Source organism: Zalophus californianus, chromosome 7, assembly GCF_009762305.2.
Source record: "Zalophus californianus isolate mZalCal1 chromosome 7, mZalCal1.pri.v2, whole genome shotgun sequence".
NCBI classification, from domain to species: Eukaryota; Metazoa; Chordata; class Mammalia; order Carnivora; family Otariidae; genus Zalophus; species Zalophus californianus.
The window spans coordinates 36,577,164-36,601,607 of NC_045601.1; the positions used below are offsets into that span (position 1 = coordinate 36,577,164).

The following is a 24,444-nucleotide window of genomic DNA, read 5'->3' on the forward strand; positions in this document are numbered from 1 at the left end:
TCTATTGTTTTAAAATTTGACAAAAGGTAACCTTTAATTGTAAAAAGGAAATGTGGACCTTATTTTTTTTCCTAGATTTGTTTCATGGAGGGGATTGGAACTATACAATTTTCATGCTAATAGATGAGCAGTAACATAATCTTTTAGAGAAATGATACTCTGAAAATATATGAGAGTATTTTAAGGGCGGCTCCCTCTGCCAGTATTTTGGCCATAAGGCACTACAAAGAAAAGCAAACCTGAGTTTATGTTTTCTTTTGGTTACTCTCCCGGAGACCTGGAGTATTGCCTGATTTTTTTGTGTGTTTCTGCTTAGAATTTTTTTACACTTATCATGCCATGAATTCATAGGGAATAGGTTCCAACAGCTTAGGTTCCTGTCCATTGGTTCTTATAAAATGTGCTTTTCTGGGCGGATCAAGCTGTTGCTTCAGTTGAACCCAAAAACCTTTCTCTTTGGCTTCCTTCTTTTTCTGATCATTTTCCTTCACATGCTTCAAGAAGCTATTTTGGCTCTTCAAATGCTTAAAATGCTCAATACATAAATTCTCTTGGCAAGAATCTTGCCCTTATTTGTTTACAGCAATGCCAACAGCATTCTGGGTAATATTGTCACTCTTCCAGTTTTGCCATGGTAACATCTGTGGGGGCTTTCTTTTTTGAATAGTGCCCATCCCCTTGATGTTTACAATATCACCTTTCTTGTAGATTTGCATGTATGTGGCCAAAGGAACAACCCCATGTTTTCTAAAAAGCTAGAGAACATACAGTGGGTGTCTTTCCTTTTTCCCTTTGTGTTGATCATTTTGGTGAATTACTGGAAGATGGCTGTTCCCATCACAACCCATTTTGAATGGTACATTTTGGTATATTTCAGTATTTTTCCCATGGACTTTGACTCCTGAACTTGGGTCTAGGGGTGGTGAAAGGGGAGTGAAAAAGAACAGTGGTTGATTTGCATGGTGGTGGAACATAATGGTCAAGAAAGAATTCTTGAGCCTTGTATGGTGCAACTTAGTTTATTTAGTAGCACAGTCTCCGGACCCTTGGGCGGAAAGAGCTACACTTTTGCTGTATGAAGTTGGTGGTTATTTTTTTTTTAAGATTTTATTTATTTATTCATGAGAGAGAGAGAGGCAGAGGGAAAAGCAGGGTCCCAAGGAGCAGGGAGCCCGATGCGGGACTCGATCCCAGGACTCTGGGACCACTACCTGAGCCGAAGGCAGATGCTTAACCATCTGAGCCACCCAGGCGCCCTTTTTTTTTTTTTTTTAAGATTTTATTTATGCTTAGTGCTCAAGAGGGAGGAAACATGGAGTGGGCATATTAGATCATAAATGTTTTCTTTGAATTTCCACTCATAGTCATGAAACTACTATTGCAAGATTTCTCTGGTGTTTGTCATTCAGTTCAATATTAACTATCAGTGAGAGATACAGGCAGTCCTGAGACCCTGTAAGAATGTAGCAACCAGTGCAGATTTGATCCTTATCACAACTATGAAGGCTATATAGGTCAACTTTCTGGGCTAAAGATGAGCATTTTTCTGCTTCTGTCCCTCATCAGTTGGGGATGAGAAAATTATTCACATGGCTGAAGCTTATGAACATAAATACATCTTGCCCTGAAGATACTGGTTTTGTTAAATTTGTTTCAAGCCCCATTGCTTGTCATTCTCAATAACTCCTGAGATTTTTAGTGTAGGCTTCTTTTGCCAGCTCAAGAGATCTTGAGGCAACTTGATGTTTACATATGGGTGATAATCTAGGAAACCTCCAAAATCTTTGTGTTTTTTCATAACCGCTTCATACTTAGTAATAACATTTTATTTTTTAAGTTTTTCTCCCCACTCCCACTTCCCATAGACCTAAATTTTCTACCTTTTTTACTTTATATCCCCTTCAATTTCATGAAGCTCAAGTCATGAGAAGCCACCTTATTTTAATTTTTTTCAACCCTTTTGAAAATATGTACACAGATTTGTACTTCTATGGGTGTACATTTGAGGTATATGATTAGGAATGTGAAATACCTAAAAATAGATTGAAATATTTTGAAATTAATTGGAATATTTAACATGAGGGGCGCCTGGGTGGCTCAGTTGGTTAAGCGACTGCCTTCGGCTCAGGTCATGATCCTGGAGTCCCAGGATCGAGCCCCACATTGGGCTCCCTGCTCAGCTGGGAGTCTGCTTCTCTGACCCTCCCCCCTCTCGTGTTCTCTCTCTCGTTCTCTCTCTCTCTCTCAAATAAATAAATAAAATCTTAAAAAAAAGAAATATTTAACATTATAGTTCTATGTACTTGAGATGATCAAGAATGCTTTCAACGAAAGGATTTGTCCTTGTCCAGAACAGTTTTGCTTTCAGTTAAAGGGTTATTAGTTTATTTGACCAGAATAGCTCATTTTCTAGTGATGCTAGATAACTAATGACCATAATTATAGAGGCACTTTCTTTCCATAGACAGAACTTTTACTCTCCGTTGGAGAAGCAGGGAACTATGCCTTTGAATCAGGCTTAAGTTTTGAGAACTGGAGCTATACAAGGGAAAGAAAGAAGGTAGATATGGGGAATAACATGCAGTAATATTTGCAGGAAAATTATTTATTTCAAATGAACCATTGTTTACAGCAATGCCAATAGCATGTGGTAATAATTGTCAACATTTAGAGATTGCCTCATTTTCTTCAGTTTTACAGTATCCTGTAATTTTCCTCTCTGCCCAATAATTTTATGTAGTACCAATAAAGGACCTTTTATTGCACTAATACAGGGAGTGGGAACATCTATAATATAAATTTCTTCTGCATTTATTGTGTGTCATTATACATTTCTGTGTTATAATTGGATTCTTTTATTCATTTTGAGATTTATTTTAAAAATCTTGCAATGTCTCTTTAGTTACCTGAAAATGTCCTGTAATGTTACAGAATTATGTTTGATAAGCATTCCTTCTAGCTTTCAAGATCTTCAAGAGGCTTTAGATACCTTAAAACCAGTTAATACCCTAGAATCTATCATCTTAATTACATCATTTCCTAATCTGATAGGACTGGCGGTGGGATGGGAGAATGATATACAAGTAAGCATATTACATGAGTTTTGGAAAAGGAGTATAAAATTGGCACCAGGTAAAGATATTAAAGGTAATTTTAAGTACTTAGATATTTTATTTTGCAACTGGTAACATTTGACTACTTTGCTTGGTTGCTTATTAGGTCTGTTTATCACCTTGACCCATGAGTATACTATGCGTATTACTCAGAGTCCATAAGTGGGTCCCTTGTGCTTTTATTACTTTTTTTTAAGATTTTATTTATTTATTTGACAGAGAGAGACACAGCGAGAGAGGGAACACAAGCAGGGGGAGTGGGAGAGGGTGAAGCAGGCTTCCCACTGAGCAGGGAGCCCGACGCGGGGCTCGATCCCAGGATACTGGGATCATGACCTGAGCCGAAGGCAGATGCTTAATGACTGAGCCACCCAGGCGCCCCTTATTACTCTTTACTTACAGATTAATATCAATAACTATAGCCACAGGCAAATAGTGACTTTTTTTGGAGGGGGAGGAAAGGAGCATGGACATGTCTGGGTTTTTTTGAGAGAAAGGAGGAGAGAGAGAGAGAGAGAATGAGCGAGGGGGTGAGGGGAGGGGCAGAGGGATAGAATCTTTCAAGCAGACTCCCTGCTCCCAACCTGGGACTCAATACCACAGTCCATGAGATCATGAGATCATGAGATCATGACCTGAGCCGAAACCAAGAATCTGAAGCTTAACTGACTGAGCCACCCAGGTGCCCCGGATATGTTCTGTTCTAAATAAACACTTGTCTGCTTACTTCCATGCATGTGAGCACTTTGCATCCTTTCTACTTAGCCTGCATATTTTCTTTTTGATTTCTGGTCATTTTTATTCCAGAATGGGGAGACAGTGCCTAGATCCGTAGCCTAAACTACAGTTAAGTAGAGCCTCTTTCCCTGGTCCTCTTTTCCCATAAGTTTTAGGAATGAATTGATAAGAACCTAAAAGAATTTACTTCTGGATAGAATCCTTGAAATCTTAACCCTGCTAGGAATAACCCCAGTAGTTGTTAGAAATAATTCTGAAAGCTGTTACATGGGCGGATGAATGTCCAAGTTGAATATTGATGAGAGATTCTAAGAACAAATTTTACTAAGTTCCAGAGTGCTAAGCTCCACCTCTAGGTTAAGTAACTTATGGGTTCAAAGAACTTGTTATAGTTAAGCTGCTCTTAATGTCTTTTAAGGAGTGCTAAGTTCTTAACTTAGGTTGCCAGTGGCCCAAGATCTCAGCTTTTGTGTTCAGACACTTGAAAGTTATCCTGTAAATTTTCTTTAAAATACTCAGGGGAAGCAGAAGTGGGTTGTATGTGTTGTGAGATGGTGATTAGATGAAACAAGTTTTCAAAAATGTTGATAATTTTCAAGCTCTGAGATGAAAATTCTCTATACTATTTTCTCTACTTCTGTGAATGTTGGAAAATAAAAAGTGAGCTGGGGGTGTCTGGGTGGCTCAGTCGATTAAGCGTCTGACTCTTGATTTCAGATCAAGTCATGATCTTAGGCTCTTGGGCTCCAGCCCTGTATTGGGCTCCATGCTCAGTGCAGAGTCTGCTTGAGAGTCTCCCTCTCCCTCTCCTTTTGCCCCTCCCCCACCACTCAGGCTCTCTCTGTCTTTCAAATAAATAAATGAATAAAATCTTTAAAAAATAAAAAAAGAATGAGCTGAAGGAAATATGAGAAAAATGTTAACATTTACTAAAAATGAGGAATGGGTATTTGTTATATTATTTTTTCTATTTTTTAAAAGAATAATCTTGGAACACTTCAGAATTAAACTTAAAAAAAATTGCCTCTCCATCCATGAGTATTAAAATACAAGAGACTGTTTTCTAATAAACTAAGCTCATAAAATTTGGAAGAAATGTCAGTTTGTTGGCCTTGATATATAATAGTGCCCTTCCAGTAGGAAAGAAAGAGGGTTAACTGTTAAGACCATAAGGAGTTTGATAGTAAGAATAAAGTTATGGCAGTTGAAAGCCATAGCACTTATGATAGCAAGTTAGGACCCCTTTTTTCTTGGGAAAATAGCATTAAGGTCTTATTCTTGGATATTGTTTTCAAAGACAGCAAGCACCTCACTCACCAGCATTCTTTTTTGCTCAACCCTCTACCATGTATCACAGCCCATTAGGTCATACTGTATCTAATATGAATTACATTTTATTTAGTTTTTTTAAGATGAGATTTAAGGAACATCTTGGTCTCCTCCATATTGTATTCAAAGTCACCTTAATGAAGAAATTTTGAAATACTGTTCCCAAGTTCTTGAAGTATATCTGTTTAGGAGATTGCATTCCAATGTGTAATATTTTTAGATACACAGTTACAAGTATTCTGCTGAGACACTTTAACAAAAATGTCCTTTTGAAGGTGAAACAATTTAAAGTGGAAGGGAGATCATACTGTAATCTTCTTTAGATGGCCTGTTCTCCATCTGCTTCTGATACCGTTTTATAACTCACGTATTAGAGATGGCATTCCATTTGGCAACCTGATGATTTATTTTCTTCATTAAGCATCTGAGTACCTTGTTTGTGTTGAGCACTATACTAGGCAGTAGTGACAGAGCGAATGTACCTCAGAGAACTGTTCTCAGGAAGCTTCCCGTCTGGTGAGAAAGACAAATGAAAAATACAATTAAAATGATGTGTAAAATGTGTTAAAATGTAATCATATAATATATTGCAATGGGATAAATAAAAGGAATAATTTGCTTAGGAAATTACTTATGGGAGGAAATTTAGGAATTTAGATTTTAAAGATGATTAGGTACTTACCAGGTCAGTGAGGAAGGAAAGACACTATATGGGGATGTAATAATAGAAAATAGCAAGGTAAATTTGTGGAATTCTAGTTGTTTGGTGTCCATATAGACTGTGTGTAGAGATGTTATGAGAGACTCAGGATATCAATAAGGGCCCAATCAAAGTGAGCTTTGGACTTGATCCTTTTCTTAGTAGAAAGCTACTGAAAAAAAAACCTTACAATTGGAATAACTTGATTGGATTACAGAGATAGCTCTGATTTTAAGGAGTAGTGTGAAACTAATTGGTGACATGTATGTTATGTAATGAGGTTTGAACTACGGTTGGTAGTAGAAAGAATAAAGGATGGGAAAGATAAGAAAGAAGCAAGGCATTTTACAGGTAGGTTGCATATGAGAGATGAAGGAGGGGAAGGGGATTTGGTTTTCTGTGGCCTACAGGGTTCATGATATTATAGATAGTTAAGGGAAGGAATAAAGAAGGAGCAACGGGTTTTAGGAGAAGTATGACTTCAGGTTTAGGCAATGATTTTGAGAAGCCTGTGGTACATCGACAGGTAAGGAATAAGGAATTAGATTTCTGTTTGAGTTAGGAGTACACAGGTATAAGGTTTGTGCTGGAGATGGAAATGTGGGATTTGTTGTTTTATGGGTTTTAGTAAAAGCTACAGGCAAACAAAAGAACTCCAAAAGGCAAATAATAGAAAAAATGGGCAAAAAGCTTTAACAGGCGCTTTAGAAAATATATGCAAATAACCAATAAGCATATGAAAATGGAGCTTGACTTCATTAGAGGTCATAGAAATGCAAAGTGGAACCATAATGACATACCACTCTTTAGAATGCCTAAAATGAAAAGAAAGTAGAAAAAGATGTTAGCAGGTGATGGCAAGATTGTGAAACAACTAGAACATTCACTGGCTGTGGAAATACCAGTTTATATTGGTACAGCCATTTTGGAAAACTCTTTGGTATCTTTCTAAGTTGAACAAATGAATAGATGCAGTAATGGGAATCTGGCTGTGGGGTGTGTGTGTGTGTGTGTGTGAGAGAGAGAGAGAGAGAGAGAGAGAGAGGGAGAGAGGAAAGGAGGGGGTGGGGGAGAGAGAGACAAGTGACTATTGATATATAGAGTTTGCTGATACTCCCACCATGCTTAATTTCAAGCCACCAAGGGTTTAAAAAACCAACTTGCAGAATTCTTCAGTGTTTAACAATCAGTGTGTCAGCTGCAGCTCAACCAAATAATTCCATTCTTAGATCTAGCCAATAGAAATATATCTATCTATTAGAATAAATTTGGCATATTCATATAATAAAATACAACAATGGGAGGAATAGACTATTTAGACTGTAATTATACATAATAACCATAATGGATGTTACAAACACAGTTGAAACCAGGCACAGAATATATACTATTCAATTTGCATAAAATTCAAAACCAAACTAATCTAGGATATTAGAAGTCAGAGTAGTTATTATCCTTATTTGGAGTTGTGACTGAGAGAGGACACAACAGACCCTTGAGCTTCATGGTTTTTTTGTTTTGTTTTCGCGTTCTGTTTCTTGATCTGGGTGTTACTGACTTGAATATATTTACCTTGTGAAATTCATTGAGCTATAACTTATGATTTGTATTACTGTTTTGAATGTATGTTTTATGTCAACACAAATTCTTACAGAGGGCAAAAACCCTTATGGACAGAGATGAGATTATCTGGGATGTATATATAAAGTGAGAAGAGGTGACAAAATCCTGGGGAACACAAGAAACCATGCACACATTCCTACTTCTTTCCTCATATTCCTCAGGGTTTCCTATCAGAGCATTGCATAAGGTAAGAATGATGCTGAGAATGAAATTTCTGTTAGAGAGTAGGATTGCTCCTGTAGCATTCCTGCATAGAGACGGTTTCCAAGGGGACATTGGCCTGAATTTATTCTTAGATTTTGCAACAGTTAAAGAGTTGGAGGAAGAAGAGCTACTATCATGAGAAAGACTTGCCAGGAGGCAGGAGATGGTGCTAAACACAGAACAGCAACATTTTTCTAAACCTTTCCCATGTATTGGATCCCAGTAAATGCACTGTAACTACATCATCATCTCTCAGTGATACACTGAAATGGTATACTTTGTGAATTATTTGGTTTGAGAAGGAGGGAAAAGGGAAGGATTTGCATACCGACCATCTCCTCAGAGTGCTTTTAGAAGTGGGGAAGTGGTCCCAATTAAACAGAAAAGTCTATAAACGTATAATATTAGAAAAGTGCTCATCTGGACTACTGCATATTTCTGTTTTCCAGAAATGGCAAAAAATCTTTTGACGACATCATCTTTGTCTGTAAGGACAAAATTACTACATCAAACGGGAGTGTCACTTTATAATACATCTCATGGCTTCCATGAGGAAGAAGTAAAAAAAAAACTTCAGCAGTTTCCTGGTGGATCCATTGACCTTCAGAAGGAAGACAGTGGCATTGGCATTCTTACTCTGAACAATCCAAGTAAAATGAATGCCTTCTCAGGTATAGAGATCTTTCTTTTGCTAAATAATGACACTAAATCTAAGCTGCTATCACATGATTTTTATCTCTACTCTGGTGACAGAATTCTTGAAAGTTGTGGTACTCTTGGAACACACATACTCACACAGAATACCCAAAACCATCACTTGAACCAGGAACATTTTTTACATTGTATTTTAATCTTTTTATTTTTTTAAGATTTTATTTATTTATTTAATTGACAGAGAGAGAGAGACAGTGAGAGAGGGAACACAAGCAGGGGGAGTGGGAGAGGGAGAAGTGGGCTTCCCGCTGAGCAGGGAGCTCGATGCGGGGCTCGATCCCAGGACCCTGGGATCACGACCTGAGCCGAAGGCAGTTGCTTAACCAACTGAGCCACCCAGGCGCCCCTTAATCTTTTTTTAAAATCCATAAATATGGATGTTGCTAGAAAGGAAATTTTCAAATTAACCTTGATTATTTTTTCCATTGACATTTACTAACTGCTTAATGACTTCATTTGTTTAAGTTTAGCTAATGTCACTGGGAGACAAGGGGAAGGAGCTTTCAAAGATTTTTGAAAACTAAAGAGAAAAACCTATAAATGAAAAAAGAAATTACTTAGTTAAATTTTTTTTTTCTGTGACTTGAAATAAGACTGTCATTTTAACCATGTAATTCCAATAATCAGTGAAAACACTGTGCTTGCCTATGTGTTGCCTCTTTCCTGACGCTTAGATACTGGTAAATACCTTCTATTTGCTAGGTAGCATTCTTGGGCTTGTATGAATTTCATATTTAAGGAACCCAAAAGTCCAGGACATGTGGTACTTTGTAATTTTGCGTCAAAGTTCAGATTTGAATTACACTACTGTGATGTCATGGAAGAGCTAATGAGTAACACTACTGACTGTCTAGCACTCCTACATATTTCAGGGTGATTTTGGCAATTTCTGTTTGTCAGTGATGTACCTCATGGGTGGTTGATAATATTATGCAAGAGCTAAGGAGTAACCTTGCTGACTACCCAGTCAGGATGACTCTGACAATCTCCATTTGTCAGTTATGTACTTCATGGGGGGTAAATTATGTTTTGTAATATTTGAAATACTGGGCTCAAAAATGTCTCAGTAAATTTTCATACCCATAGACAAAATTCAATAGACTGTAAACTTTGTAAATTATCAGCGGTGGGTCGTTAAAACACAAGATAACTTTTCTTTCCTCTCAGCATAATTCAGAGATGTCTCTCTCTCTCTCTCTCTATTAGTGTTATCCAATAGAAGTATAATGCAAACACAAATGTGACCCACATATGTAAATTAAAATTTTCTAGTAACCATATTTTTAAAAGTAAAATAAAAAAAAGTAAAAGGAAACAGTTGAAATTAATTTTAATATACTTTATTTAACCCAGTATATTCAAAAATATTTCAACATGTGACTCATATGAAAAATTATTTATAAGGTATTTTCCTTTTTTTTCATACGAAATCTTTGAAATCTGGTGTGTATTTTACACTTAACTGCACATCTCAGTTGGACTAGCCACATTTCAAGTGTTCAAAAGCTAGATGTAAATGGTGGCTACTTTACTGGACAATGCATCTCCGTACCTTCATTTGGTTCAGAGAATAAAAGCCAATTTTGATATTAGCCTAGGATAAGTAAAATTGGAAAAGTAATACTGCTCTCAAAAATTAGACTAGAGTAATAGTTTTATTACTGAATAGCTATAAATAATTTATATTAGTAAAGATTATTATTCAAATGGAAACAAATATTAATTTCATGGCTAATATTTAAAACGAATATGAGCAGAGATGCTTTGATTTGGGTAATGGTGTTTGATTGAGTTAGTCTGGGAGAATATGAGTGAGCCCCACACACCAGACAACCCCAAGGCCCCGGTTTGAAAATTACCCAACCAGTTACTCCTTTAAGGTTCCTTCCAACTCTTACACTTAGTTTACAAAGTCCAAAAGATGAGTTCAAGATTAACTACTGGTATAGTTGTCTCATACTCAAAACCAGCATTACTTTTTTAGAAGCTTAAATATTAGGGATGACTGAAGGTCCATATTTACTTATATAGATTTATTCTTAGCCTGAGTGAATGTTTTTGTTTGTTTGTTCTTTGTAAAAAGCTACTAGACTGTATAAATCTTTGGAGACCAAGAACTGTATTTCTAAAACACCTAGGACATCCTTGGGTAAGGCTACTATTTTAATTAGGTCATAATTAGCAATTAGAAAGGATAGCTGCATTAGTTACTTGTGAATCAATAACACTAACATTTATTGTGGAACCACTTCATTATTGGTTACTTCAGAAAATGACAAGAAGAATAATAGTTCTTGACATCATGGAGTTTATGTTCCAAAGTAGTGTACATAGTTTAACGGGGCTTATATAGTAAGTTTTGGAACCTTACTACAGATTCTATGTGGTACAGATTCTTTGCTGGTTTTAATCCTCTGTCATGATCTTTATATTGGCTTCTAAAACATTTTCTTAAGCAGAGGAAAGAGTAAACTTAACCATTGATAGCATTATGAACTTTATGAACTTGGAAGATCACCACTGGTAAGAATTAATAGTCTCTGCTGTTTCTATTTTAAATTTGTCCATTATAAAGAAGCTCCAGTACGGGCGCCTGGGTGGCTCAGTTGGTTGAGCGACTGCCTTCGGCTCAGGTCATGATCCTGGAGTCCCAGGATCGAGTCCCGCATCAGGCTCCCTGAGTCGGCTTCTCCCTCTGACCCTCCCCCCCTCATGCTCGCTCGCTCTCTCATTCTCGCTCTCTCAAATAAATAAATAAAATCTTGGGTGCCTGGGTGGCTCAGTTGGTTAAGCGACTGCCTTCGGCTCAGGTCATGATCCTGGAGTTCCAGGATCGAGTCCCGCATCGGGCTCCCTGCTCAGCAGGGAGTCTGCTTCTCCCTCTAACCCTCTCTCCTCTCATGTGCGCTCTCTCTCTCTCATTCTCTCTCTCAAATAAATAAATAAATAAATAAACTTTCAAATAAATAAATAAAATCTTTAAAAAAAAAAGAAGCTCCAATAGAACTTTGGAATGATACTAAGGTAAAAATTTAATCTATAAATCATAGAATTGATAGTTGGTAGGTATCTTATTAGCAGGCTATGAAGTACTTTCATAGTATGCCTTGGGTTAGAGCATAGTTTGTCAACTGTGGAACAAAAGGATATGTAGTGTCACTTTCCTGAACGAGCATCCTACTATAGTCGTTCTCGTGAGAGTAAAGTAGGAATCTCACCTTTGTTTTGTGTACCATATACCCAATAGATTGTTAAGATCTCAGTCTCATGGGGCAGTACTATATTTGAGTTAGGAATACAGGCATAACTCTTGTTATGAGCTTGTTGATTTTATAATCCTTGTTGAGCTTGTTGACTAAGACAATGTGTACTACTGTGAAGTCAGGTCTATATTTGACTTTTACCATAAGAAATAATTTTTTCTTACCACTATACCCCTTATTCATTCCAATTTTCTAATTCCTAGGACATGTATGATATATTCTCATTTTCTACTTAGCCATGTATTTGTATGATTTCTTAATTAAGACAGTGAGAAAGAGAGAGAGATTACTAACATATTGTAAACTTCTAAAGCAGGGACTACAAGTATACCTCTTTTATTTATACCCCATGGTACCAACATAATAGACATTTAATAAACATTCAGGTAATATTTGTAAAATGTAGGATCTAAGAGTCCTATTTGACTCCTGATAATTTCTAAATTATTTCTCTTTTTCCAGTATCTTATGTGCTTTGATTTTTCCTAATCTCTTTGGCAGGTGTTATGATGCTACAACTTCTGGAAAAAGTGATTGAATTGGAAAATTGGACAGAGGGGAAAGGTCTCATTGTCCGTGGGGCAAAAAATACTTTCTCCTCAGGATCCGATCTGAATGCTGTGAAATCACTAGGGACTCCAGAGGCAAGTATTATATGAATTATGCACTAGATTCCACATATTTATCAGAGATCTGTGGCTGAGATATTTATATTTTACATATGGCTATTATGATAGCTACTCTTTAAGAGCTTTCCAAGGATCAGAGGTTTTGGCTTTCTTCTTAAAGATGGGTTTGCAAATAGTATGAAATAGTGGGGGAAGGGAAGTGGGGAGAGGAAGGACCAGAAGATTAGCCATCACTAAAGCCCATTAAAACTAGCAAGAGTTTGAATTCTTTTGAGTGGAAGACCCTTAGCATCTCATGATGAGGAATTTTATATGAGGTACATATATAAAGTACCCAGCAAAGCTTTGGCACATAGTAAGCTTCAACAAATGGTAACAATTAAAACATTTGCTTCTGAATTACCCTGATAGAAAAGGAATCCTAATCATTTTCTGTTATTAGTCATCTTCCATTATCCTCCAAGGAACTAGGAACTTCCACCCATATACCCTAGGCCAAAAAAAAGGAAGGAAAAGGAAAAAAAAAATGGTTCATAGCCATTAAATTATAGGTGTAGGCTGTATGTAGGTAATAACATTTAAATGGTATTCCATAAGTCATACTGCTCTATGTAGTATATGATCTGTATTTGCATAAAATTGTGAGGAAAGAGCTCTCTTTTGGTAATTTTGAAAGATTTGGATTTGAATGCTGGTTTCAACACCTTCTGGGTAAGTGATTGAGCAGATCACTTAATCTTTCTAATCTTATTTTCCTAATCTAGAAATGAGAATTCTGTATTTCACATAGCTATTGTGAGGATTGAAGATAATATATATAAAATGCATTACTAGGATAGTGTCTGAAAAAGGTAGCTATTATTTTTATTTCAAAGATCTAAGTATTAATAAACATTATTATCCATGAAATGATCCATAATTTGTAGCACCACTAGACTTAAATTTGCTCTGTGTTCAAATGATTAGAGCACTAAGCTGGAGATTTGGCTGTATGGATTTTTCCAAGGTCATCTCATGATTAGCTATATGACCTGCAAGTTATTTGATTATAATTTTTCATCTCTGAAATGATTGAATTCCTAGGCACCTTACTTTGCTCATAAAAGACACTGGATAGATAGAATGAGATAATAGATTATTTTGGGTCTGATGTAAGTCAGGTAGGAAAACATCCCTAAAAAGGTGAAAGGTTATTTTGCTTTCTTCTAGTTAAAAGGTTTCTGTCTCTTTAGATCATATGGCCAGGATTTTTTATTTTGTATACATGTAAAAGCAAAAAGTAGAATCATGCTGATTTCTATATGCCTGAGAAAGAACTATGAATATGTGTAAAACTGAGATTTAAAATGGCCTCAGGACTTTTGAGCCTCACACCTTTGTATGAGTTGCAGCTGCATGTATAAATGCATCTGCCCCTCACAGCTGAGATACTCTGAGACTCTTAACATTCAGTTATGAACAGCCTTTCTCTCAGTGAAGCTTTTCTTTATCTAATACACTTACTCTTTGTTGTTGCAGATGTATCACTAGCATTTACTTATGTGGTGAATTTGCTTTTCTGAGGATGATGAGATAACTAGAATAGATGATGATTTTAGTAATTGGATTATAGTCTCTTCTGATTATTAAATGGCTTTTTCTTAAAGAAAAAAGATAATTATGTTGATATTTTTGCCAGTGTATTTTTTCAAAGTTTAAAAACTATTTTATTAGTGAAAATTACCTAATGTAAGTAGAAGTAGACTAATCCACTTTTAGGCAGTTAATCCTTGGTTGAAAAAAGTTGAGGGAGGGAGATGGATTAGCATAACACACACATTGGCCCTTAAAGGTTATGGGGCAGAGAAAAGAATAAAATAAGAAAAAAATCTAATGTATTAACCCAATTATAAGAGTTGGATTTGATGCCACAGATGTTCTGTAGACTATCAGAAGTCTTTTTTCAAAAGGCAGAAATCATCAAATCCAATTATAATCTTCAAGATATGGGAAAACAAACCTACTTATTCTGCAGTGAATGGGTATAATTCCTCAAGGAAAAGTCTGGCATTTTAGAAACCTTTATACTCTTACTCTAGTTTAAAGGTAGTATTTTCCTTTGTTCCCTGACCTTTCAGTTACTTTTCTGCCAATCCATCGTCCTTATATTTCTCTGTTGCTTAAATTTCTACAGTGACCTCAAACAGAGTGCTCATCTGTCTTCTTTGCTTTTGCTAAGTTTTTGCTTTTGCTGTTGTTCAGTTTTAGCCTCATTAATTTATAGACAAATTTTTCTAATTTTCTCTAAACCCTCCCTGTATTTTGAGGAAATTAATAAATCCATACAACAAGCACTTAGGGAAAAAAAGAGAAAGTCTCCTTTACGGTTGGTTCTAGGATAAGATACTTTTATAGGCTGAGCACTTTTCCACTCAGGATAAATGTGGCTCAGAGTAAATAAGACGTTAATAGTTCTTTTTGGCACTTCAGCTGAGCATTGTGCTTCTCATCTTTGTTATACAAGTAAGAACTGAAGGAGTAGGTTTGGGCCTCAGGGTATCATTTAGCTGGATGAAAATAGCACTGTCTGCAGCAGCTCTTAAAACCTTTTTTTTGTTACTTTCCAGCTTCTAGGCTTCATTCATCAGAGCAGGTATAGCTTTTCATTAGTTTCTTTTTTTCAGCTTATTCTATCACAAGGTTGGTTTTATCTCTCACTGACTTATTTTCTTCTTACAGCCCGAGAAAGGGCTTGAGCATTTAACCATTTTTGGCCCAGTGGCTTTGGGGGACAAATCTAATCTTTTTTTCTCCCTAGATCTTGTCAGTGTATTCTTTATTCTTGTCAGTGTATTCTATTACAGTGTAATCTTTACTTTATGATACATTTAAAGCCAAAGCTTATTCATTATCTGATGGCCAGTGCTATTACTTATATTAATAATAGCAGTGCTAGATAACATTCCTTATTCTATTACTATATATCAGACACTGTCTAAGTTCTTTACATGTCAGATTTATTTAATCATTACTAACTACCCTAATGAGATAGATACTATTATTATAGGTGAGGAGACTGAAGCACAGAGGTTAGGTATCATGCCCAAAGCCAGACTAGCTGGTAAATAGTAGAGCCTAGATTCAACCTAGGCATTTTAGCTCTAGCATCTATGTTGTTAACCATTGTTCTCTACTGCTTTTAAACATTTTTAATGTGACTTATCTTTTGAATGAGAATTATAACAGCATACAGTCTAATACATGCTTCACTTTCATTTCTATCAATTCTGGATGCTTCTGCCAGAATTTTAAGTACTCTAAATCTAGTATAATAGAAAATAGGCCTATTAAGATTAATTTATTGAGATAATTTAACAGGCTTTATTGCACAGATTTTTTTTTAAGATTTTATTTATTTATTTTAGAGAGAGTGAGCATGAGCAGGGGGAGGGGTAGAGGGAGAGGAGAGAGAATCTTAAGCAGATTCCCTGCTTAGCACAGAGCCTGATGCAGGACTTCATCTCAAGACCCAGGAGATCATGACCTGAGCCAAATCACGAGTTGGCTGCTCAACTGACTGAGCCACCCAGGCGCCCCTATTGCATAGATTTTAACGTAATGTAAATCAGTCTAGTTTTAAACCTTCTAGCTCTTTGTGCTAGTGTTAATTTTCTTATCAATTTATAATATAGAATGACCTTTGTGATAAAGGCTTTCAGTTAGGAAATTTATATTTAATTTATGTTGGTTTTTACCTTTCATTGACTGCATTTGTTTTCTAGAATAACAGTTTTCCATCTAAAATTCATCTAATTCAGTTACCTTCAAAAGCAAATATTATATGCAAAACATTGTATTAGCTTCTGAGGATAAAGAAGGCATTTTGTCAACCTCAAAAGGCTTATTGTGTAGGCCTAGCAAATGCCATCTTCCCTTCTCTATAAAGCTTTCCCAACTACCCTGACCCAATTGAAATAAATTGCTTCTTCTTTGGCACTCATCTCAGTTTATTCAAGCATTTCTTAAAATACTTTGTATAATATAATGTACTTTGATGCAATATAGTTAGGAAATGCATTCCTAGTTAGGAAACAAGGCTGTTGTCATGATCTAAGTATGAGTAACATAAGTCTGAGCCAGTGTAGCAGCAGTGCAACTAGAAAAAGAAGGGATTTATACTGGAAATATTTCAAAGGACATACTTGGTAACTAATTGTGGGTGAACTGAACTGTGAAATGGAAGAATCAAAGAAAATGACAAAATTCTGAGCCTTATTGACCAGAAGACCTTTTTTTTTTTTTTTAATTAACTCAGAACTCACTTATATTTATGTGATCTTTTACAGGGTATCTAGGTACATTTTCATCTTTCCAACCATCCTTTAAGTCAAATAGAACAAGTATTTTTTTTTATTCATCATTCCTTCCTTTCAGATGAGGAAACTCATTTAAGACTTGCTCCAGTTCATGTTATTATTAAGCAGTAGCACTAGGATCCAAACTCAGCTCTTCCCACTCCCAGTTGGTTTTGCCATGCTGAATTTGAAGTCTTGGGAGAATGTGAAATTTCTGGGAGGTTTTGGGAATCTACATGAGAACAAGAGTTGAAGCAATGGGGGTGGATGATATTTCTAAGGAAGAAATTGTAGATAAAGAAGAGAAAGAGAATCATGGGTTGGATTTTTGGGGAATACATGCATTTACAGGTATTAAATTACTTATTTAGCTGAATAAGAAGAGTCAAAGAAGAAAACTGGAAGGGAACAATCAAAGAAATAGGAAGGGAATCAAGAGTGGAAAGTATTGGTAGAAACTATTAGAGGCTTTTAAAATATAGAAACTGGTCAAAGCAAGATACCTATGTTATAGAGACAGGGAGATAAGGATAAGGAAAAGTCATTTAACAAATAGAAGATTATTAGGAACCTTTGAGGGGAGTCTTTTGAGAGAAGGCTGAAGACTAGATTACCCTAGGTTGAAGGAAGTATGTGAGTTAAAAAAGAAGCAGTGAGTTTAGACTACAGTTGACCCTAGGACAATGCAGGGGTTAGGGCTCCTGACCCCTGTACAGCTGAAAATCTGCATATAACTTTTGACTCCCCAATAACTTAACTTCTAATAGTTTACCACTGAGTAGAAGCCTAACTGATAACATAAAAAGTTGATTAACACATACTTTGTATGTTTTATGTATTATATACTGTATTCTTAGAATAAAGTAAGCTACAGAAGCAAAATGTTAAGAAAATCATAAGGAAGAGAATACACATTTACACATTCACAGTCCTGTACTATAAAAAATCCACATGTAAGTGGATCCATACCATTCAAACCTGTGTTGTTCAAGGGTCAACTGTACTTTTAAGAATTTTGTTTTTATATGTTTATATTCTTAGGGGATCAGAATTTGAGATAATAGGTGGGTACATCTTACATCTCTTTCTCCCAGATTACCCTGAGTAGAACTTCACACTCTTCTGGGATATGTGATCTGACTCTCATGCCTAAGTCTTTGCTAATACCTCATGTAGATCTGAGCTCAAGGAACCCTATAAGGTCAATAGAATTTAATACTGCATCATTTGCATTTCTGACAGCATCAAAGAGTTTTAAGTGAAAACCTCATTTAAAAGAAAAAAGTTGGGTATATTTTTGGCTTCATTACTTTATAAATCCTGAAAAAAATTGAAAAATTTCTTACATAATACATTTACATTATACCTTTGTGTTTATGCTTATTCTTCTTTAAGGATGGAATGGCCTTATGTATGTTCATGCAAAACACCTTAACAAGATTTATGAGGTAATGTATCTTTCATTTTAAAATATGAAATCTAAAAAAAACAAAAAGAGCTCTTCATTGTTCTGTTTTGCACCAGTTAAAAAATTCCTGATTTTCGAATTATATTTATTTTAATGATGACCTATTTATTTGTGCTATCAAAGACAGTCATTTAATTAAATGTTGGTGAAGTACGCATAGGTATTTCAAAGATAAGAGAGAGATAAAAAAATTTTAAGACATGGCACTTTTCCTAAAGAGCCTATAAAATTATAAAAACTTAAGGATTCATATTATTTAGCATACTTACTATTTGGACATCACTCTATTTTTGGTGCTCTTCATATGTAAGAGCCTAGAAAGAATAATGGAATCAAAACATTATTCTAAAATACTTTTTTTCATTGTTTTAGTTCCTCTTCACCTTCCTTTCCCTATTTACTTGACTTTTTCTTAGATAAATCTTAAAAGCTTTTTTAATCCTTTTTATTTGGAAGCAGAAGGTGTTAATACATTTTTCCATTACTTTAGGTGTGCAGCTTTGCATTTGGTTAGAACCTACAAAATATTCCATACTTTCAAAGCATATGTATTTACCTTGTTAATACTTACATACTTCTTTCAAAGTGGGTCTTTGCAGTCAGGAAAGGTGAAGAGATTTATTTTTACCACAGACCCATTCCTTTATATAGTTTCACTTTATCAGTCATTTCAATAGGCAATAAGACTTTTGATAGGAATCTTTATAATAACACAGTTTTGGAGCTCAGTCTTCCTTTGGATATAGCCTTAATTTTGCCTCCTAACGTGACATCAATAAAAATGGAGTGAAATATGACCACATTTAATTATTCTTGATTGCCAGTGGCTGAGGAGTTGTAGGAGCTGTATATTATATAAAAAACATTCATTTATTTAGAAGAAAGTTACAATATATAGTTAAAAAATATAGTTAGTAATATATAAAAATATACATAAGGTATATATATCATATAGTATTTATAATATATACTTTATATATTTTATGTATATTATTCATATATAAAAATATAGTTAATAGTTTAAAAATAGATGATTTCAGGGAGGTTGTTTGATAAGCTTACACAGCATTTAGTATGAATTACTATATCTTAAGAATTATACTGTTTTATTCCTCATGATACACGCAATGAGGGTTCCACTATCCTTTGGGGTATGTTTGTTATTATGAACATAGTTCAGTAATTTTGTTTCTGCTCCATCTCAAGTTTTTTTAAAGTAATATTTGTAAATTATTATTGAAATGAAAAACATTAACATCCATATTTTCCTTTTTTCCTTTAATAAACAGACTCCCTTTAATAAGTGTTGCGCTGATTCAAGGTTGGGCATTGGGTGGAGGAGCAGAATTTACTACAGCATGTGATTTCAGGTAAGATGAAAATTGCTTTACTCCCTCCACAAATATAATCAATATGCTCAAACTTATTTTTTGCTCGAATGTAAATGTTATTTATATTCTTAAACAGGATGATCAACTAGTGAATATTTTCTTCTTGTCAATTATTTTTTTAAATTTAAATTCAATTAACTAACATATAATGTATTATTTGTTTGAGGGGTACAGGTCTGTGATTCATCAGTCTTATATAATATCCAGTACTCATTACAACACGTACCCTCCCCAGTGTCCATCACCCAGGTACTCCATCCCCCAACCCCTCCCCTCCAGCAACCCTCAGTTTGTTTTCTAAGATTAAGAGTCTCTTATGGTTTGTCTCCCTCTCTGATTTGTCTTGTTTTATTTTTCCCTCCCTTCCCGTATGATCCCCTCTTTTTTTTTTTATTAAAACTCTTCACAGTGTAGGGTTAGAGGAAACATACCTTAATATCATAAAAGCCATTGAGTTCCAGTTTCAAAGCATTGTGGTCCAAAAATATGCAGGGAATGATCCCAATCTTTTGGTACCAGTTGAGACCTGATTTGTAACCCAGGATGTGATCTATTCTGGAGAATGTTGCATGCGCACTCGAGAAGAATGTGTATTCTGTTGTTTTGGGATGGAATGTTCTGAATATATCTGTGAAGTCCATCTGGTCCAGTGTGTTATTTAAAGCCCATATTTCCTTGTTGATCTTCTGCTTAGATGATCTGTCCATTGCAGTGAGGGGGTTGTTAAAGTCCCCTACTATTATTGTATTATTGATGTGTTTCCTTAATTGGCTTATATAATTGGCTGCCCCATGTTAGGGGCATAAACATTTACAATTGTTAGATCTTCTTGTTAAATAGACCCTTTAATTATGATAGTGTCCTTCCTCATCTCTTATTCCAGTCCTTGGTTTAAAATCTAATTTATCTGATGTAAGGATTGCCACCCCAGCTTTCTTTTGATGTCCATTAGCATGATAAATGGTTTTCCATCCCCTCACTTTAAATATGGAGGTGTCTTTGGGTCTAAAATGAGTCTCTTGCAGACGGCATATTGATGGGTCTTGCTTTTTTATTCTGTCTAATACCCTGTGTCTTTTGATTGGGGCATTTAGCCCATTTACATTCAGGGTAACTATTGAAAGATAGGAATTTAGTGCCATTGTATTGCCTATAAGGTGACTGTTACTGTATATTGTCTATGTTCCTTTCTGGTCTATGTTACTTTTAGGCTCTCTCTTTGATTAGAGAATCCATTTCAGTATTTCTGGTTTGGTGATCACAAATTCTTTTAGTTTCTGTTTGTCCTGGAAGCTTTTTATCTCCTTCTATTTTGAATTACATCCTAGCTGGATAAAGTATTCTTGGCTGCATATTTTTCTTGTTTAGCATCCTGAATATATCATGCCAGTCTTTTCTGGCCTGCCAGGTCTTGATGGATAGTTCTGCTGCTAATCTAGTATTTCTACCCTTGTAGGTTACAGACCTCTTGTTCCGAGCTGCTTTCAGGATTTTCTCTATGTCTCTGAGATTTCTTCTTGTCAATTATTAAAGTAGATAAATTTTAGTCAATCTAGTATAATAACTCTACCATTACTTTATTACTATGCATTTCAAAAAGTTAACAAAGTAAAATGATTTTGAGCAAATTAAATCCATGTTAGCAAAATTCCTGGAGAAGGAAGTCAAATAAATATATGAAACTTTAATATTCAAAAGAATTATACAGAGAAAAATAAAAAACTTAAAAAAAAGAGAGAGAGAGAGAGAATGGAGAAAGAGGCACTGCTATAATTGTCCTCTTACCAGTAAAAGTAGGTTCTCTGCGGTCCATTTCTTATCTTTACTGTGATTGGTGTTAACTCTGTGGAGCTTTTGGGCTGGTTAGGGAATAAAATTAGAGAAAATTATTTGGGACCTATAGCCCTCAGTCCCCCGAATTCTTTTTAATATTGGATAGCTGTACTTTATAGGAATGATATTTGGTAGAATATAATGCTTTACATGTGCTTGAAACTATATTCTCAGTTACCATTCCTAAGACTTCTTAGCTCAGATATAAGGAGAACCCGTATAGTGTTCTTTGATCTGTACAGACTTACACACTTGAGCCTCTTTATAATACGGAAGGTAGTATACATAGCATAATTGGAGATAAAATGGCAGAACAGTAAAGAGCCCAAAGACTGGAATTAGATACACTTAGATTCAATCCCAATTTGCCACTTTTATCTACAGTTGATCCTCAAGTAACCTGAATTTGACTGTGCTGGTCCACTTATACATGGGTTTTTCTCTATAAATACAGAACAGTATTGTAAATGTATTTTCTCTTCCTTATGGTTTCTTTCTTTTTTTTTTTTTAAGATTTTATTTATTTATTTTAGAGAGAGAGAGAGAGCACAAGCAGGGGTAGGGGCAGAGGGAGAGGGAGAGAGAGAATCCCAAGCAGACTCTGCACTAAGTGCAGAGCCTGAAGCAGGGCTCGATCCTAGGATCCTAGGACCCTAGAGATCATGACCTGAGCCAAAATCAAGAGTCGGATGCTTAATCGACTGAGCCACCCAGGCGCCCCTCTTCCTTATGGTTTTCTTAATAACATTTTTTTTCCTCTGGCTTACTTTATTGTAAGAATACAGTACATGATACATATAACGTACAAAATATGTGTTAATTGACTGTTATCAATAAGGCTTTCAGTTGACAGTAGGCCATTAGTAGTTACGTTTTGGGAGAGTCAAAAGTTCTACACAGATTTTTGAGTGCATGGGGGATGGTAAGTGCCCCTAAACCTGACACTGTTAAATGGTCAGCTGTATTTGACTTTTAATAACTATTTTATCTAAGTCTCAATTTCGTTATAAAATATAAATAATCTCTTCTGAATGTTTATAGATTTAAATGATTTAATGAACATGTAGAAGCTTAGCATAACAACCAAGGTACACATTGATGTACACATGATACTGATTAGAGTCTTAAGATTACCTTACTGCTCTTATACTTTTACAGAAATGCTAGTATGGTAATATTTTGGCATAGTTTTAAACTTATTTTTATTTTTTAGAGAGAGAGAGAGCACACAAGTGGGGGCGAGGGGCAGATGGAGAAGGAGAGAGAGAATCTCAAGCAGGCTCCACACCTAGGGCGGAGCCTGACTTGGGACTCAGTCTCAGGACTCTGAGATCATGACTTGAGCCAAAATCAAGAGCTAGATGTTTAACCAACTGAGCCACCCAGGCGACCTGGCATAGTTTTAAACTTATTAATTTTCCTTTCATTGGGGATGATTTTCAACCTTAAGGCTAATCCTGGACTCACTCCTTTTTTCCTATTCATTATACACTTGATCCTGGAAGGAGAATGTTGGAGCATACACTAAGAGGAGACTTTCAGTGTTTAAAATTTTGACTCTCCTTTTCAGACACTAAAGAGAAAGCCATTCTTCTCTGGCATGTAGGGCAGTAGACTAGAGGAGAAATAATTGATAATTAATTCAGCTTTTTCATTCCCTTTCAGCTATGTTTCTTTGAATCACAAACTTTCATGTTTTTCAAAGTTCAGATTATCAAAGTATATAGGCTAAATCTTGTAATCTACCCACTGTACTAAAATGCTATGAAAATAGTCATGGTGATATAAAAGATACCCATCAAAAAGAAAAAGAGAAACCTATAATTAAGAATGCTTAAAGGTGTGTATTATTTAATCAAAGGCTTCTCTCTTCTAGCCTTCATTTTAACAAGTCTTAAATCGCTTTTATTGTAGTATAATTTACATTCTCACTGTGTAACCACCTCCACAATCAAGATATAGAACATTTTTATCAACTCCACATGTTTGCACGTACTATTGCCCAATCAATTCCCACCTTAGTCCAAGGCAAACACCAATCACTTTTTCACTCTAAGTTAGATTTGTTTTTTTGGTTTATTTTTAGCATTTTATATAAATAGATTCATTCAGTATATATTTGTGTGTGTGTGTCTGGCTTCTTTCATTCAGTGTAATTATTTTGAGATTCATCAGTGATGTACCATGTATCACTACGTCATTCCTTTTTAATGTTGAGAAGTTTTTTTATTGCGTGGATATACTACAGTTTGTTTTCAAGATTCGTATGTGTTATTCCATATATCAGTGGTTTGTTCATTTTGTTGCTTAGTAGTATGCCTTTCTATGCATATTATATATTATTATATATTATGGATGAAAGTCCTTTTATGTAAGTCAATTATATAGCATTTTTTTGGTCAAATATAAGTATTGTGAATATTCTCTCAGCCTCTTTATTTTGTGTCTTTTGAAGAGCAGAGATTTTTTCTTAAAAGATTTTATTTATTCATTTGAGACACAGATACAGAGAGAGAGAGAGCATGAGCAGGGAGAGAGGTAGAGGGAGAGGGAGAAGCAGGCTCCCCGCTGAGCCAGGAGCCCAGTGTGGGGCATGTGGGGCTCGATCCCAGGACCCTGGGATCATGACCTGAGCCGAAGGCAGACACTTAATCATTGAGCCACCCAGACGCCCCTGAAGAGCAGAGATTTTTTTAAAAAACATTTTTAACTTCTCCATTTGTATTAATTACAGAGTTATGAAAAACTTTTACACAGATAATTCCTATATACCTTTCACTCAGTTTCCTCAAATGTTAATATCATACATAACCACAGTAGAGTTATCAAATCAAGAAATTAATATTGTTACAAAACTTTTAACTAATCTAAAGACCTCATTCAAATTTTTTCAGTTGTTATACTAATGTCTTTTTTTCTAGTCCAGGATCTAATCAGGAATCTATTTTGTTTATATAGTCATCCAGCTTCCTTATGATTAACATTTCTGTGGCATATCTTTTTCTGTCCTTTCATTTTAACCTATGCTGAATTTTTTAAAAGGTAATTCTAGTTAGTAGACAATATATGTTTGGGTGTGCTTTTTTAATCAAGTCTCACAATCTC

At 35.3% G+C, this 24,444-nt stretch overlaps 1 protein-coding gene, 1 long non-coding RNA gene and 1 pseudogene across 7 annotated transcripts in view; 1 reads left to right on the forward strand and 2 right to left on the reverse strand.

Moving 5' to 3' along the window:
- Positions 1-24,444, forward strand: part of ECHDC1 (ethylmalonyl-CoA decarboxylase 1) — a 58,667-nt gene that overhangs the window by 4,793 nt on the left and 29,430 nt on the right. For 4 of the 6 annotated variants that reach the window (XM_027601662.1, XM_027601661.2, XM_027601660.2 and 1 more), the window contains 4 exons: positions 8,157-8,378; positions 12,186-12,328; positions 18,043-18,095; positions 19,405-19,485. In XM_027601662.1, the coding sequence (XP_027457463.1) occupies positions 8,159-8,378; positions 12,186-12,328; positions 18,043-18,095; positions 19,405-19,485 (497 nt within the window). In that variant the 5' untranslated portion in view covers positions 8,157-8,158. Of the gene's footprint in view, positions 1-7,534; positions 7,691-8,156; positions 8,379-12,185; positions 12,329-18,042; positions 18,096-19,404; positions 19,486-24,444 lie in introns of those variants that run through there. The other 2 variants (XM_027601663.1, XM_027601664.2) reach the window with 2 other exon arrangements.
- LOC113926577 lies at positions 333-805 on the reverse strand (annotated as a pseudogene).
- LOC113926579 lies at positions 4,759-21,365 on the reverse strand. Its single transcript, XR_003521363.1, has 3 exons — positions 21,292-21,365; positions 18,385-18,429; positions 4,759-5,693 (listed from the first exon to the last, which is right to left on the reverse strand). It is a non-coding gene; the product is annotated as an uncharacterized LOC113926579 (long non-coding RNA).